This window comes from Pleurodeles waltl, chromosome 2_2 (assembly GCF_031143425.1).
Source record: "Pleurodeles waltl isolate 20211129_DDA chromosome 2_2, aPleWal1.hap1.20221129, whole genome shotgun sequence".
Lineage (NCBI taxonomy): Eukaryota > Metazoa > Chordata > Amphibia > Caudata > Salamandridae > Pleurodeles > Pleurodeles waltl.
The window spans coordinates 991,497,387-991,510,476 of record NC_090439.1 but is presented as its reverse complement, the minus strand read 5'-3'; the positions used below and the strand labels follow the sequence as shown (position 1 = coordinate 991,510,476).

The 13,090-nt window shown below is 40.7% G+C and overlaps 1 protein-coding gene across 1 annotated transcript in view; it reads right to left on the bottom strand.

Annotated features, from left to right (window-relative positions):
* The window catches only part of FER1L6 (fer-1 like family member 6), a 682,981-nt gene that overhangs the window by 156,484 nt on the left and 513,407 nt on the right, over positions 1-13,090 (bottom strand). Inside the window, exon 26 of the mRNA XM_069220715.1 lies at positions 4,097-4,404. Within this exon, the coding sequence (XP_069076816.1) occupies positions 4,097-4,404 (308 nt within the window). The remainder of the gene's footprint in view (positions 1-4,096; positions 4,405-13,090) is intronic.

The window sequence follows — 13,090 nt, the reverse complement described above, 5'->3', positions numbered from 1 at the left end:
GCATTGGGGTTGGGCACAGCTTTGGCTGACATGTTGGGGCTTGCTGAACAGTCTGCTATGAAAAGAGCGAGTTTTGGATGGAGTTGTGAGAGATGGGGTAGACAGAACAAAGGAGTATGCATGGATGGCAGCGTGTGTCCCGTGGTAGAGAAGAAGTGTAAGCTACTGTCGTGTCTCATGCGCGTTGTTCCCTGTGTGGCCCCCAGAGAGTGGGTTGTGTTGTGGTTGGGGTGTTAGATGGTCGGGTGATGTGTTGTGTAGCACTGGGAATATGTATTCAAATGAGTGCAAGTAGATGCGGTTGGCTTGGATCATGACATTACCGTTTTGTATATAGTTTTTGTAGCATTGCCTTTGAAGATGAGTGAGTTGGAAATTAGTAGTTCTTGGCCGTATAGGATATTAGTGGATTTGGTTATTCATAGGTAGTTTGATAGGGTAATTCTCCATTTCACGAAGCAGATGGTGTAGAAGATGAAATTTGTTTTCTCTTGCCCTCTGGATGTGCTGTAGTAAAAGTTTGCGATGAGGGTTTTGGTGTGTTGTTTGAGTAGTCTAAGTTTGAAAATGTTGGTGGCTTTAGCTGGGAGGTTGGGGGTAGGTGAGGGAAAATGAGTTTGGGCCATGGAGTTTCAGAATGTTGCGTTGTATAGGGGTTTGAGGATCCGTGGTAGCCTGCAATTGCTGACATGAGTTTCTTGTCATCATCTTAGATTATAGGGGGGGGACTTTCTAGGACCTCAATGACTAGTAATGAGGTCAGTGGAAAGAGGTCTCAGGAAAGTTGCTACGGGTGCTGCCAGGGAGGGCAGAGGTTTTCAAGCCTAAATTAGAACTCTGTTGCTTTGGTTAATGAGGGCAATTCCCTTTTGGTGAAGGACATAGGGGTGTCTACATAAGTAGGACCTAGTCAATGAGGGTTGATTTAATAGGGCTTAGCCTGAGTGTGATGTTCAGGGAATGGTGTCGGACCAGTCCAAGATGGCCACTGTTGTGGGAGTGTCAGGAGACTTCCAATATTCTCCCGTAGATTTAGGTGAGTCTAACCCGACTTCTATTTTCCCATATTCTTAAGCCTACCTTTCTAGTTGTCATCTTGATAAATCAAAGGCCATATGACAAGATGATTTTGTATTTGACATTGTCTGTGTTGCAATCTGTGCGTTTATTGAGTTGCCACAGGGTGTTTAAATCCAAATCTTCTTCTTTAATTGCTTTCATGAATTGACACATGCGCATATGTCACAATAGTCACTGGTGGGATACCCTGAGAGGGTTGATATAACTCTTTGAGGAGGAGACTTAGATGGTTTGGTGTGTTCAAACATGTCATGAGGATTTGGATCCTTTTAAAGGAAAATAATATTTTTCTAGGATCATTAATCCAGTGCTGAGAATATGCCAAGAGGCGTTGCTAAGTTTTTATCACACTATTTGGTAGTATGATGAACAAGACACAAGCCAAACTTGCACTGTGAATGTGGTTTTCTAATAGAGCCTCCCAGTTGTTATTATATGCGGTTTTCTTAGCTATGCTGGCTGTTTTATGGGGTCACTGTCCTAGCTGTGAGGTTTCTAGAGAGAGCATCCATCTACCACGTTGTAAAAATATGCCATATCCGTGAATTTGCGTCACAGTCTAAGGAATTGGCCGAACAATAAATTATCCCTTAAAGAGAGGAATGAAAAATGTCAAATCTTAGAAGACCATTACGTCAATGGGCTTGTAGTAGACATCAGTGGTCAAGCTACCCTTTTTGGGTAAAACCTTTAAATCCAAGAAGGCTAATAGTGTGTGTAAATGTAAGGTAATGATTTTGAGCACTCTGCCATTAGACAATGTACAAGGCTTGTCCTTTTCAGGCTGTCCAAATGGTAAACATTTTATCTATTTACCTGCCCCAAAGTTGCAAGTCTTTCAAAAGTATTTCTATCTTAATAGACGATTTCAGTCTCAAAATGATGGATGAACAGGCATGCTACGTTCAATGCAAATGTGTCACCCATAGATGCCCCCTGAAGTTGTTGATATATTGTGCCTTCAAATTAAAATTATTCCTCGTTAGTGTTAGCTTAGCACAAGCTATCCCAAAAAGTACCAGTGTAACAAAGTCCCAAATACTAGTCAGAGGAGATTATCCATTATCAATAGTTTCTCTTCCTGTCGTATACTTGTGTGAAGAGCTCCAAACTCATGAAATGTTCATAGTCAGGATAAAATGGAAGATCCTTGTTTAAAATAAGGACTTCTTTGGTGCCCTTCTGAAAAAAGGACACAGATGTGACAAGTGGTCTTAGGAGCCAATCACAATATGTTGATAGAGGTTCAAAGACTGTACATGTTCCATAAACTATTGGACTTTCAGATGGTGGGCATCTAGGTTTGTGTAATTTTGTTAATGTGTGGAAGTAAAGCATCTTGACCTTCTAGTCCATTCCGCCTCTTCTGCCATTGATGTAATTTGCATCAGAAGGTAAGGGCCATGATTGCCATCTAGGACTTTCATGTCTGTACATAGTGTTGATATGGGTGTCAATTCCTATGAACTTGTCTGCAGGCTTTATAAGCATATTGGTATTGGTATGCAATTCATCCAACACCCTTCTTTCTTTCCTAGATAAATGATAGCATTGTCTTTTTACTCTATCTTCTTGAGCACAGCTTGATCAAAGGCTAAAATCTCAAAAAGTATAGAGAATGGAGGGGATTGAAAGTAGGTTTTCTTATTACACCTCTCCATTTGGGGAATCAAGACATAAGCCTGGGTGCAGCAAAGTTGTATTTCTGTGTTTGTCAACCTGGACTGTTTTTCTTAGACCCTATTTGTGTTGGTCTTAGAACACCATGCACACTGACACAGCCAGTGACAACACTGTGTGTTCTTCATCCTTAAAGTGGCACTGTAAAATTGGATTCCCCAAATTGTTCTATTTAACTGTCCAGTAAGGCCATTGTAAATTGGCACATAAATTGCACACTGGCAATTTACTTTTTCTAGACGCGTTTTTGCCTTTAAACTTTTTTAATTGACTTATTTGGTGCATTTTAACTTACTTCATTTTTCACTATTTTTCTAAGCTGTTTTGGTAATTTTATTGTGTTGTTTTCTTGACTTTACATTTTTTGGTATTGCTTGAACTTAACACCCTTTTTTCTGGGGAATAGCCTGCTTTGTGTGCTACAACTGCCAGGGGGTGAGCAGAGATTCTCAAAGCACCATGTTTTCTTCTAACAGAGGAGGGTTTATGAAGTTGGTGAGGATACTCTTTTAAGAAATTATTAACCCACTTTCTGGCACAAGAGTTTTTTTCTTGCTTTATTTCCTAAGTGTAAAATCTGGTGTAAATCGGCAGAGCAAATCATGTACATAAGCTGTGTGCAAATCTTGGATATGTAAATAAATAGCATGTGCTATTAACATGTTATCTCCATTCCAAGGTGTGCACAGACGAAGGAGTAAAAAAACGTACTCTTCGTAAACACTGAACTGTAAGCAATCAGTTTAAAAAGGGGGAAATTTGCACTTAGGAGATGGCACAAACTCTGTCCTGTCAGTATAGTCTTATGTTTTGTTGACGGTCTCATCCAAAATCAAATAGAGCCATTTAGACAACCTGCGGCGAGGAACATAGGTATGGTTAGCAGTCAGGGATGATGTTCCACTGAGATTATTGTCTCCTCCAGTTAATCTATAATCCCACTGAAGTAGATAACAACTTTATATAGCACCAGGACACCTTCTCAGATGATAGTGCGCTCCACAAATCTGCATAACATAACATAACATAACATAACAACCATACTTACACATTATTTACATATTGGTCATGAGTAAGTTAATTTAATTATAATGATTGCTCAGTTTGTAGTATCTTAGAGAGATACATAAGTCCAGTAATACACATCTTCACAACTGTTATCAACAAGGAGAGTACTATTAGAAATAGGTCCCGTTATTCTGCTATTTTAGGTACAAAAGTAGAATCTTAAAATGTATTATAAAACACTGGAATTATTGAATATTGCATCCCCACAGGCTAAGTGCGGTTACATTTGCTGCTATGCATCACTGAAAAATTTAGAGAGATAGCAAACCTTTTGATCTGCTCCCTTTCCAGTCCCTGGGGTTGTGGTTGCTGTTGCCGACTTTGCAGCTTTCTGTGTATCGGAGTCGGGTACTGGAACTGGTGAAGATGTACGGGTTGGAGTTGGCGATGATGCACGTGTTGCAGATGGCGATGATGCACGAGTTGGGGCTTGAGATGAAGGATGCGTTGTTGGAGTTGGTGATGTAGCACGAGTTGAATCTTGTGCCAGAACCGTCTCCACATCAACGTAGACATGGTCAGGCGCAGGTTCTTGGTAGACAGGGGTCTCAAATGAAATCAGTGGTTCTGATGGAGCTGAAATCACAATCACAGTTTGCCAAAGCAGGTCATGAATTTACGGTAAATATTGTACCAAAGTAAAATCTTGCTTGCTTTAGAAATTCTGCAATTTTCATATTAAGCCAGCACCTTAAATTCTGAAATAGCTGATGGTTTGTTGTATAAATTATGTAAAAAAGAGAAAAGCAGGAATACAAATGTCAAAATCCTAGAATGGTATTAGTACATTAATTTGCTGATGATGCCATACACTGCTTATTTTTCTAACTTTCTGGGTTGTGCAAAATGCTTTATCTGAGGGCTTCTACTGCTAGCTGTGGAGCATGTTCTGAGTAACCTCACTGATTGTTCCACTGTAATAGTCCAATGACCAGTGGATGTGCAGGTATCTATTTATTATGGCAATGTACCAAGAATGTTCGGAGTCTATAACATACTGATCCGTGATTTTTGTTTTGAACTACCCAACCATGCCACACCACCTAAAATCTGTCAAGGATTTAGGGCCAGATCTCTGAAATACTTATTTTGCATTTTCTAAAAAGTGACTCATTAGAAATCGCTATTTAGGAAATGCAAAATGGTACGTACTAAAATAGAGATTCCTTAGTAGCGATTCCTAAAGGCCCACAGGTATGAATGGTTTAGTATTTCCTGATTTGCAATTTCCTAATAGGAAATTGCAAATTAGTACATTCTAAAGCAAGGATGGCCCCTCCTTGCTGCACCCCAAAAAACGTGGTGCACATGTAAAGCGCACACATGCCGTAGAGGCATGTGTGCGCTTTATTGTACTTTAAAAAAAGCATTTTCAGTTGCTTTTTTAAAATTGCACATGGTTAACATCCACTTGAAGTCGATGGTAAATGCATTTTCTAAATGCTCAGTTTGCATTTAGGAAATGCTTTGTACATGTGCCAAGAAATCGCAAATTTGGAAATCCCTATTTGGAATTTCCTATTGAAGGAATTGAAAAATGCTATTTCTACGGGGTAGAAATTGTTTTTTGCGATTCCCTAAAGGCCTTTGTACATGGGAAAAGGCTCTTTTGCATTTGTTAACAGGCCAAAATTGCGATTCGGCACATTAAGAAATTCAAAAGGCCTTTGTACATCTAGCCCTTTTTACTATTTAAAAGCTGTGGGACAATATTATTCTAACGTTGAGTTGATTCAATAATTTGTTTCCTAGGTTAATTGTTTCCCACTAACGCTATTAGTCACAAGTATACCATATAGAACTGTGCTGAGTATTGATGACGCAGAAAAAGAAGGACTAACATATATTCATATATCATGTAACAAAATCGTATAAGGTAGTGTGATTTTAGCAAAGGAAAATAATGTACGTGGGAAATTGTGCCCACGGAGTAGTTCACCATTATTATAAACAAGCCTAATTAATCATGAAGAATTGACAAATGAAGTAATCCGTTATAATTGCAAATGTGTTTTATGATTTTCTTGATTGAAACTGTTTTATGCTTAGCTTAAATTTAGTAGAGGCTTTGGCCTAGTCGCCTGGTCTCAAATTCAACTGCGTGGTTTTCACTTGCACTAACAAAAGCATATTATTTCATTTAAAGGTTATATTTTTCCAGTAGAAATGACTAATACCCTTATCTCAAGGTTTCGTGCTAGGATGGTTGCATCCCTTTTGATGCGAGGTCAACTCCTGCAGGTGCGGACAATAAAAGCACAGTGATAAAATTAATTGGCAAAATTGTTGCAACTTGTGTTCCAAGGCTCCAAGGACAATGTATGCATAAATGAGTACTAGGAGAAAGACACTATTCATTGGTCAAATTTAAGCCATCCTATGAACCCTCCAATGGAAGACTCTGCAGAATTTAGAATGTTTCTTACTTAAACCCACCGGACAAAGAGAAGTCAGCCATTTTTTTTCTTGATGCCATCTTTGAAGCTAAATGCCAGACGCCATCTTGGACGACAACTTGATGCCCTTTTCTCTATTCCATACAAAGAGACTTTAAGGATTCTCACCCTAGAGACTTTAACTTTAATGTTGCCCCGTCTTGCCCATGCAATAACTTTGCCCCATTCTCCTTGCTGCTGCAAGGAAACTTGCCCTTAATTCTGCCCTTTGAGATCTGCCCCATGCTGATCGAACCGGTACCTGAAGGACGAAGACTTTCCTTGTATGCTGATTGTATTTGGTAATTATGAAAGGATAACTGTATTATGCATTGTGTTTTTCCTTTTAGGTACCAACTGCTATTTTATAGGGCCCAAGCTAGAAGTTTTCCAAATTTGTGTTGACTAAATTCATTTTGCATGAAGTCCCACATGCCAATGCTAATTAGAGGTTAGTTAAGGTATTCACTTGATGCACCATGTTGAATTTAATTCTTGTCATGCTGACCGATGTATGCAATTAGTCAAATTCAATTACTCGTATTAGTGATTTGCATTGCCATAACTGAATGTATTATAATTCAGATTTTGCGTAGATTATGTTTCTTCTGCGCTTATGGACAGCTAGTAATGTTCGTATACATATATCATTTGGTTTTGAGACTCATATATATCGTTTTAGCTTTGTTAATATAGGGAAATAAATTCACTAACTTTAAATAAACTGGTGTGGTTATTCATGACTGAAAGGTCATGGTGCGTCGAAATACCAACTGTTATTGATTCCTATTGTGTTATTTTGATCTATTAATTGAGTATTGGCTATCGATTCCAATAGTCATTGATTATTAGTTTAAGTGATCCGACTATTCTAGGATGAGGAGAACCCAACTCGGTTAAAAGGTTCACCGACCTCCAACGTGTCCAGGTATACGGAAATTTATAAAGGCTGGACGCGTTACCAGTAGATGGTAGCAGAGATTGATGGTTACGCCCTTTGGGACCCCATCCGAACAATAGACGGAGTCAAGTTAGAATTTTCTTTGATAAAACAAGTTGGAGAGATGATGATGCCCTAAATCCCCAATGACTTTCCCGGAATCTTGGAGCTTGCGAATGGAGGAAATGGAGGTGTGAAAATGTTTCCGGCGTTTCTAGTGACGGTGTGAGAGAAGTTAGGGTTTTGCGCTTGCACAGCATATTGCCGCAGATTAATTGAGAAGTTTGTGAGGATTCTAGGGGGTTATGAACTCCAATTAAAAGATTTTAGAGGAGTGTAACTCCAAAGTGTGAGAGTAGGGAAGTCGTCGAACTTCACATGTGTGTAGCGCTTTGTGCAGGAAAATTGTCCACATGGTTGTTGATGTTGAGACGGGCCCTGCGAGGTCAAGAGACTCCGGAGTATGTTGAAAAGTGTATGAGACACTTGATTGATGTTGTAATCTGTACGGTTTAATAGGTTGATCGGGCGTGGTCAACGAGTCAGTATGAATATTGAGGAATGAAAGAACATTTTTGACTTTGAGATTTGACGAATTCTAAGGTGCACTAGAATAGTTCATTGATCAGTTGAGAGTAAAGTTTGCGGGTCAAATTTTGTTTGCGAGAGCGGGAAACCGAGGAAGATGGAATAACTGCCGAGGCTAGTGAAAAATCCCTAAGGTTTCTGAAGCGATTGTATTACCCTTCCTGTAGTAAACCGACAGATTTGTTTTCTTCTTTTTGGTTAGTGCTCGCGATATATTGCAGAAATTAGTTTTGAGTGAAGCTGAATGAAGGAGGACAAGCCGCGGGACTTTGTCAACCGCAGTGTGTGAGTGTGACGTCACTAGGAGCCGCGCTGGGATAGGTTGGTTGGTGAGAAGGGTCGCACACGGATTGGACACAGTCCGTGAAGCACAATTGGTGGGGAAAGGCAAGCGAAGAGTATTCCGGGAATTAAAGTCACTTATTGATTACACATTTTAGAAAAATAAAAGACGGAAAGATGAATTGTTTCAAAGCATTTAAGAGTGCATTGAGGGGAGATGTGTATATAAAAGCAAATGTAGGAAAAGAAACACCGCCTGAGGGTACACCAGCTTACATCGTGATCGAAGAAAAGGGCGCCGCACCATGTCTTTGGCTAAAGCAATGGTGCAAATTAACATAAAAACATGGAAATGTAGCGTTCCCTATCCATGGGTCGTTTAATCTAAGAGTTTTGGAGAATCTAAGATTCGCGATATACGACATGAAAGTACCTCCAAGACCAGCGCAGTTTGAGGCATTAGCAATTTGGGAACTAATAGCTAGGAACCAACAACAAAAGAAATTTGAGACAAGAATAAGAAAAGTAGAAAAGACACTAGCGGATGCTAGATGGGATACCACACAAAAGGTTTGGAGATCAGACGTACTGCAGGGAATTAAATTGTTTCCAGCAATTACTGATGAAGCAGAAATGGAAGGAAGGAAAGCTACCTATAAAACAAACAGGAGTCAGTCCAGAGATAGAGAAAACAACAGAAATTCAAAAAGATCAGACGAGTCAGACGATGAGGAGTTCATTATACAATTGTTAAATGATCGCCCGCCACCATATGTGGAAAGCGAAAAAGGCTCAAGCATTAGCACTGCCCCTCCAGAACCAATACAAGGTAATGTGACTCCGAATTCGAGAATGTCACAGAGGCAGAGCAGTTCCGATATGCCCTTTTCACCACAAGTACCACAAATTCAGAGGATATATCCTGACGTGTCTAAATTGAATCCTGTCGATAATTATCAGCCGCAGGTTCAAAGGCGCTGCTGTGATGAGCATAATCTGGGAATGACTTCTGATTTAATGGCGCAGGGAGGACAGAATTATCAAAGACCGACATTGATTCAAGCTGAATCAACACAAATTGTGATGCCTCAGAAGCAGATGCAAGAGGTGCCGAGGTACACACAAATAGCAGAGAACCAGTTAGACATGCCAATAATGATGAACCATAATGTGGGAATTAACATGCCACAGAATTCGGGGAACGGACAGAATCCAGACGCAATATCTCTGCCTATCACTGTAGGTCCGCCAGTACCATTGTATAATCAGGCAAAGCCGAATGCATGCGACCAAGGGGGAATGATAAGAAATGAGACAGGGAGGAGATGCATAGAAAACACTCCAGAAACAACCCTGGTAGGAACACTGCCAAATAGATCTGGGTCTTTGTCGGAATTTAGTCCAATTCCAATTTGTGCTCCATCAACGGTGGTAAGGTCGAATCCACCACTAATAGTACCGCTAACTTCAGAAACTGAAACGTTGCCGCAACCATCAGTAGCAGTTGATGTAAGTGCCACATTGATGGGACTGAACGCACAACATCTAACACAATGGTTCAACAGTTTGAACTCCCCACATAGTACATCCAGCGGGAAGGGAGAAGAATACCTGAATAAAATAAGACTGGACATGGAAGCAGATGAACTAGTAGAGGGAACAATGGGTCTAAACAGGTTAGAATCATACACAGAAGACGAGCTGAGGTACATGTGCCCTAGGATTACAAGAGAAGTGAGCAACATACATAAGAAGTTACAAGAGATTGCAGACAGAAACGGGATCGATATAGGTAAGACTAAACACAGATCTGCAGGGATGAAAACACACCTTAAGGAGATACTGCAGAGCGCGCAGGTCTGGAGATGCTTAGACAAGTGGGAAAGTAGATGGGTTAAGAAAAAGGACAAAAAGAAGGAAAGTACCCCAGATCGGAATGAAAAAGTACAACAGAATGACGACCTGATAACCATGTTACCTATGCGAGAAACAGCAGGGGGAAAACTTGTACATGTACCATGGCACAGGTGCGAAATTCAATCCTTTACGGATGATTTCCCTAAATTAAGAGAGAAACCGATCGAATGGTACCAACAAACAGATAGATTTGTAAAACTCGCAAAATGTCTCTGGGAAGACCTGAATACTTTATTTGAAATTGTGGTTCCGGCAGACTTGTGGGAAGATTGTAAGAGGGCTGTAGGTTGGCCAACAAGTGAACCAGAAAGGGATAGGGACACAGGTGCACCATCACCTACGGTAATGAGTTTATACCATAAGGTGATTGAGCACTTGAAAACAAAGGTTGCGTCGAAAAATGTGGATTGGCAGAGGATTGACAGAACGGCATAATAAGTTAAGGAGTCGATACATGCGTATTATGAGAGATTGTTGAAAGCGTTTAAAAATTACAGTGGCACGGAAACGATTGAGGCAAAGGACATGCTCCACTTTGTGTTCAGATTTGTGGAAGGATTGAGGCCCAAAATCAGCCAGATGATTAAAATGCATTTGATTTGTTGGCAGTCAAAATCGATCGACGAAGTGTTGAACTATGCAAAATACTGTAGTGATGAGATTGAGACGAAGCAGAAAAGGTTGAAAGAAAAGGTGATGGTGATGCAGCTTAGAGCAGCTCAGACAGGTTTGCAAGGTTTACAAGGTTTTCAGCAGCAGTTGCCGCAGCAGCAACAGCAGGGAAATGCTATATTCCAGCCACAAATGAGAGGCAGAGGCCGAGGAGGTTTTGTGAATAATGGTCCTGATATAAATACTGTTATGATTCCGAATGGTATACAGGCAATGAAGAAAGTGATGCCATGTCACACGTGCAGAATCGTCGGGCATTGGAAACGGGAGTGCCCAATGTTGGTGCAGGAAGGCGTAGGTCAGCAAAACAATGATGTCAATGCATTTCAGAATATGAGAGGACCGAAATTGAGAGGTCCAAATCCAAATTTTCAAAATAATGTAAATCAAATGCAGGGTTTACAACCCATACAACCGCAGCAGGTGCAAATGCCCTGTGCACAGATGGCACAGTTGCAGCCAATGCAACAGCAGTTTCCTATGGTACCTAATCAGCAAATGCAAATACCCTGATCACCAATGAATCAGCAACAAGTAATGCTTCCTCAACAGGTCGCGGGTCAAGGGATGAACCAAAATGACACAGTACACCAATTCCCGTTACACAGTGAGAATGGAATAAACGATGTATGGGAGAGTGAAAGTTCAGAAGAGGAGGGAAATTGTATGCTTGCAGCATCCTTGGAAGTTGATCAAAAGGGTCCGTATGTGGAAGGAAGAGTTATGGGTCACCGCGTTTCATTCTTGGTTGACACAGGAGCTACACGCTCTACAGTTAGAAACATTGAAGTACCAAACTTGCCACTTTCAGGGAGAACAGTTCAAGTAGTGGGAGTGGCAAATAGGTACCTGACAAACCCAATCACAGGTCCAGTGCAAGTCAGAATTGGTAACTATCAAGGGTCACATAAATTTGTGGTGTGTGACTCAAGCCCAATATCATTATTAGGGAGAGACTTATTGTGCAAATTGGGGTGTTCGATTATGTGTTCAAATGATGGAATTAAAATTCAGACAAACAGTGATGAGGAAGAAGGGGACAGTTTAGGAGGAGACGTAGTGGAAACTGTCAACGAAGAGTATCCCCTGATTACTCTTTACCCAATGCTCACTGAAGCAGATATTCCTGCTGAGTTACAGGAAACAGTTGGAAAGGAAGTGTGGGATATGACAGGAAAAGAAGTAGGATTGGTCAAAGGAGTAGAACCAGTGAAAGTGACAGTAAAACCCAATGTACATTTTCCCCAGACCCCACAATACCATATGGCACAAGACACCCTCATGAAAGTCGCCCAACTCATTGATGAATTTGTAAAACGGGGAGTACTAAAGGAAGTATTAAGTAGTCCATGTAATTCACCAATCATGGGACTAATAAAACCGTGTGGAAAGGTCCGGATTGTTCAGGATTTGAGGAAAAGAAATGACATAATAGTCAAGTGTTGTCCTGTAGTACCAAATCCAGCTGTGATAATGTTTCAAGTTCCCTGTGATGCTGAGTGGTTCTCAGTCATTGACTTGTCACAAGCATTCTTTTCTGTGCCTCTTCATGAGGACAGCCAATTTCTCTTTTGTTTCAAATTCCTAGACCGAGTCTACAGTTGGTGTCGAATTCCTCAAGGGTTTTCGGAGTCACCATAAATTTTCTGTCAGATTCTAAAGAAAGATTTGGAATCATTGGAATTACCATTTGAATCAACCTTGGTGCAGTATATTGACGATTTGCTGATCGCATCTAAAACAGAAAGTGACTGTACAGCTGACACCATTGCCCTATTGAATCATTTGGGAAGGAATGGACACAAAGTGTCCCCTTCGAAATTACAGCTCTGTCAGAAGAAAGTGAAATATTTGGGTCACCAAATAGAGAAGGGGTCGAGAAGAATTGTGAAAGAGAGAATAACAAGTGTACTTCAAATGAGTCCACCGAAGATGAGAAGAGAGGTGAGAAAGTTTTTGGGAATGGTGAGCTATTGTCGCCAATGGATTCCCAATTTCTCAACTCTAGCAAAACCTCTGCTGAAACTGACCCAGAAAGATGCGCTGGATGAAATAGTGCTGAAAAGAGATGAGATGGATGCTTTTATTGAATTAAAGGAATGCATGTGCAGGGCTCCAGCTTTAGGTATGCCTGATTACACAAAGCCTTTTACATTGTTTTGTCATGAACGTGATGCATGTTCCTTGTCTGTCTTGACTCAAGCCCATGGTGGCGTAAACAGACCAGTAGCATATTTTTCAGCTACTTTGGACCCGGTCGCAGCAGCACTGCCAGGGTGCTTGCGTGCCGTAGCAGCAGTTGGTATCAGCCTAAATCAGAGTGAAGGAATAGTGATGGGACATCCTTTGACAGTCATGGTCCCTCACTCAGTCGAGATACTTTTGACACGTTCCCGAACACAGCACATGACCGGTGCTAGGCTTACAA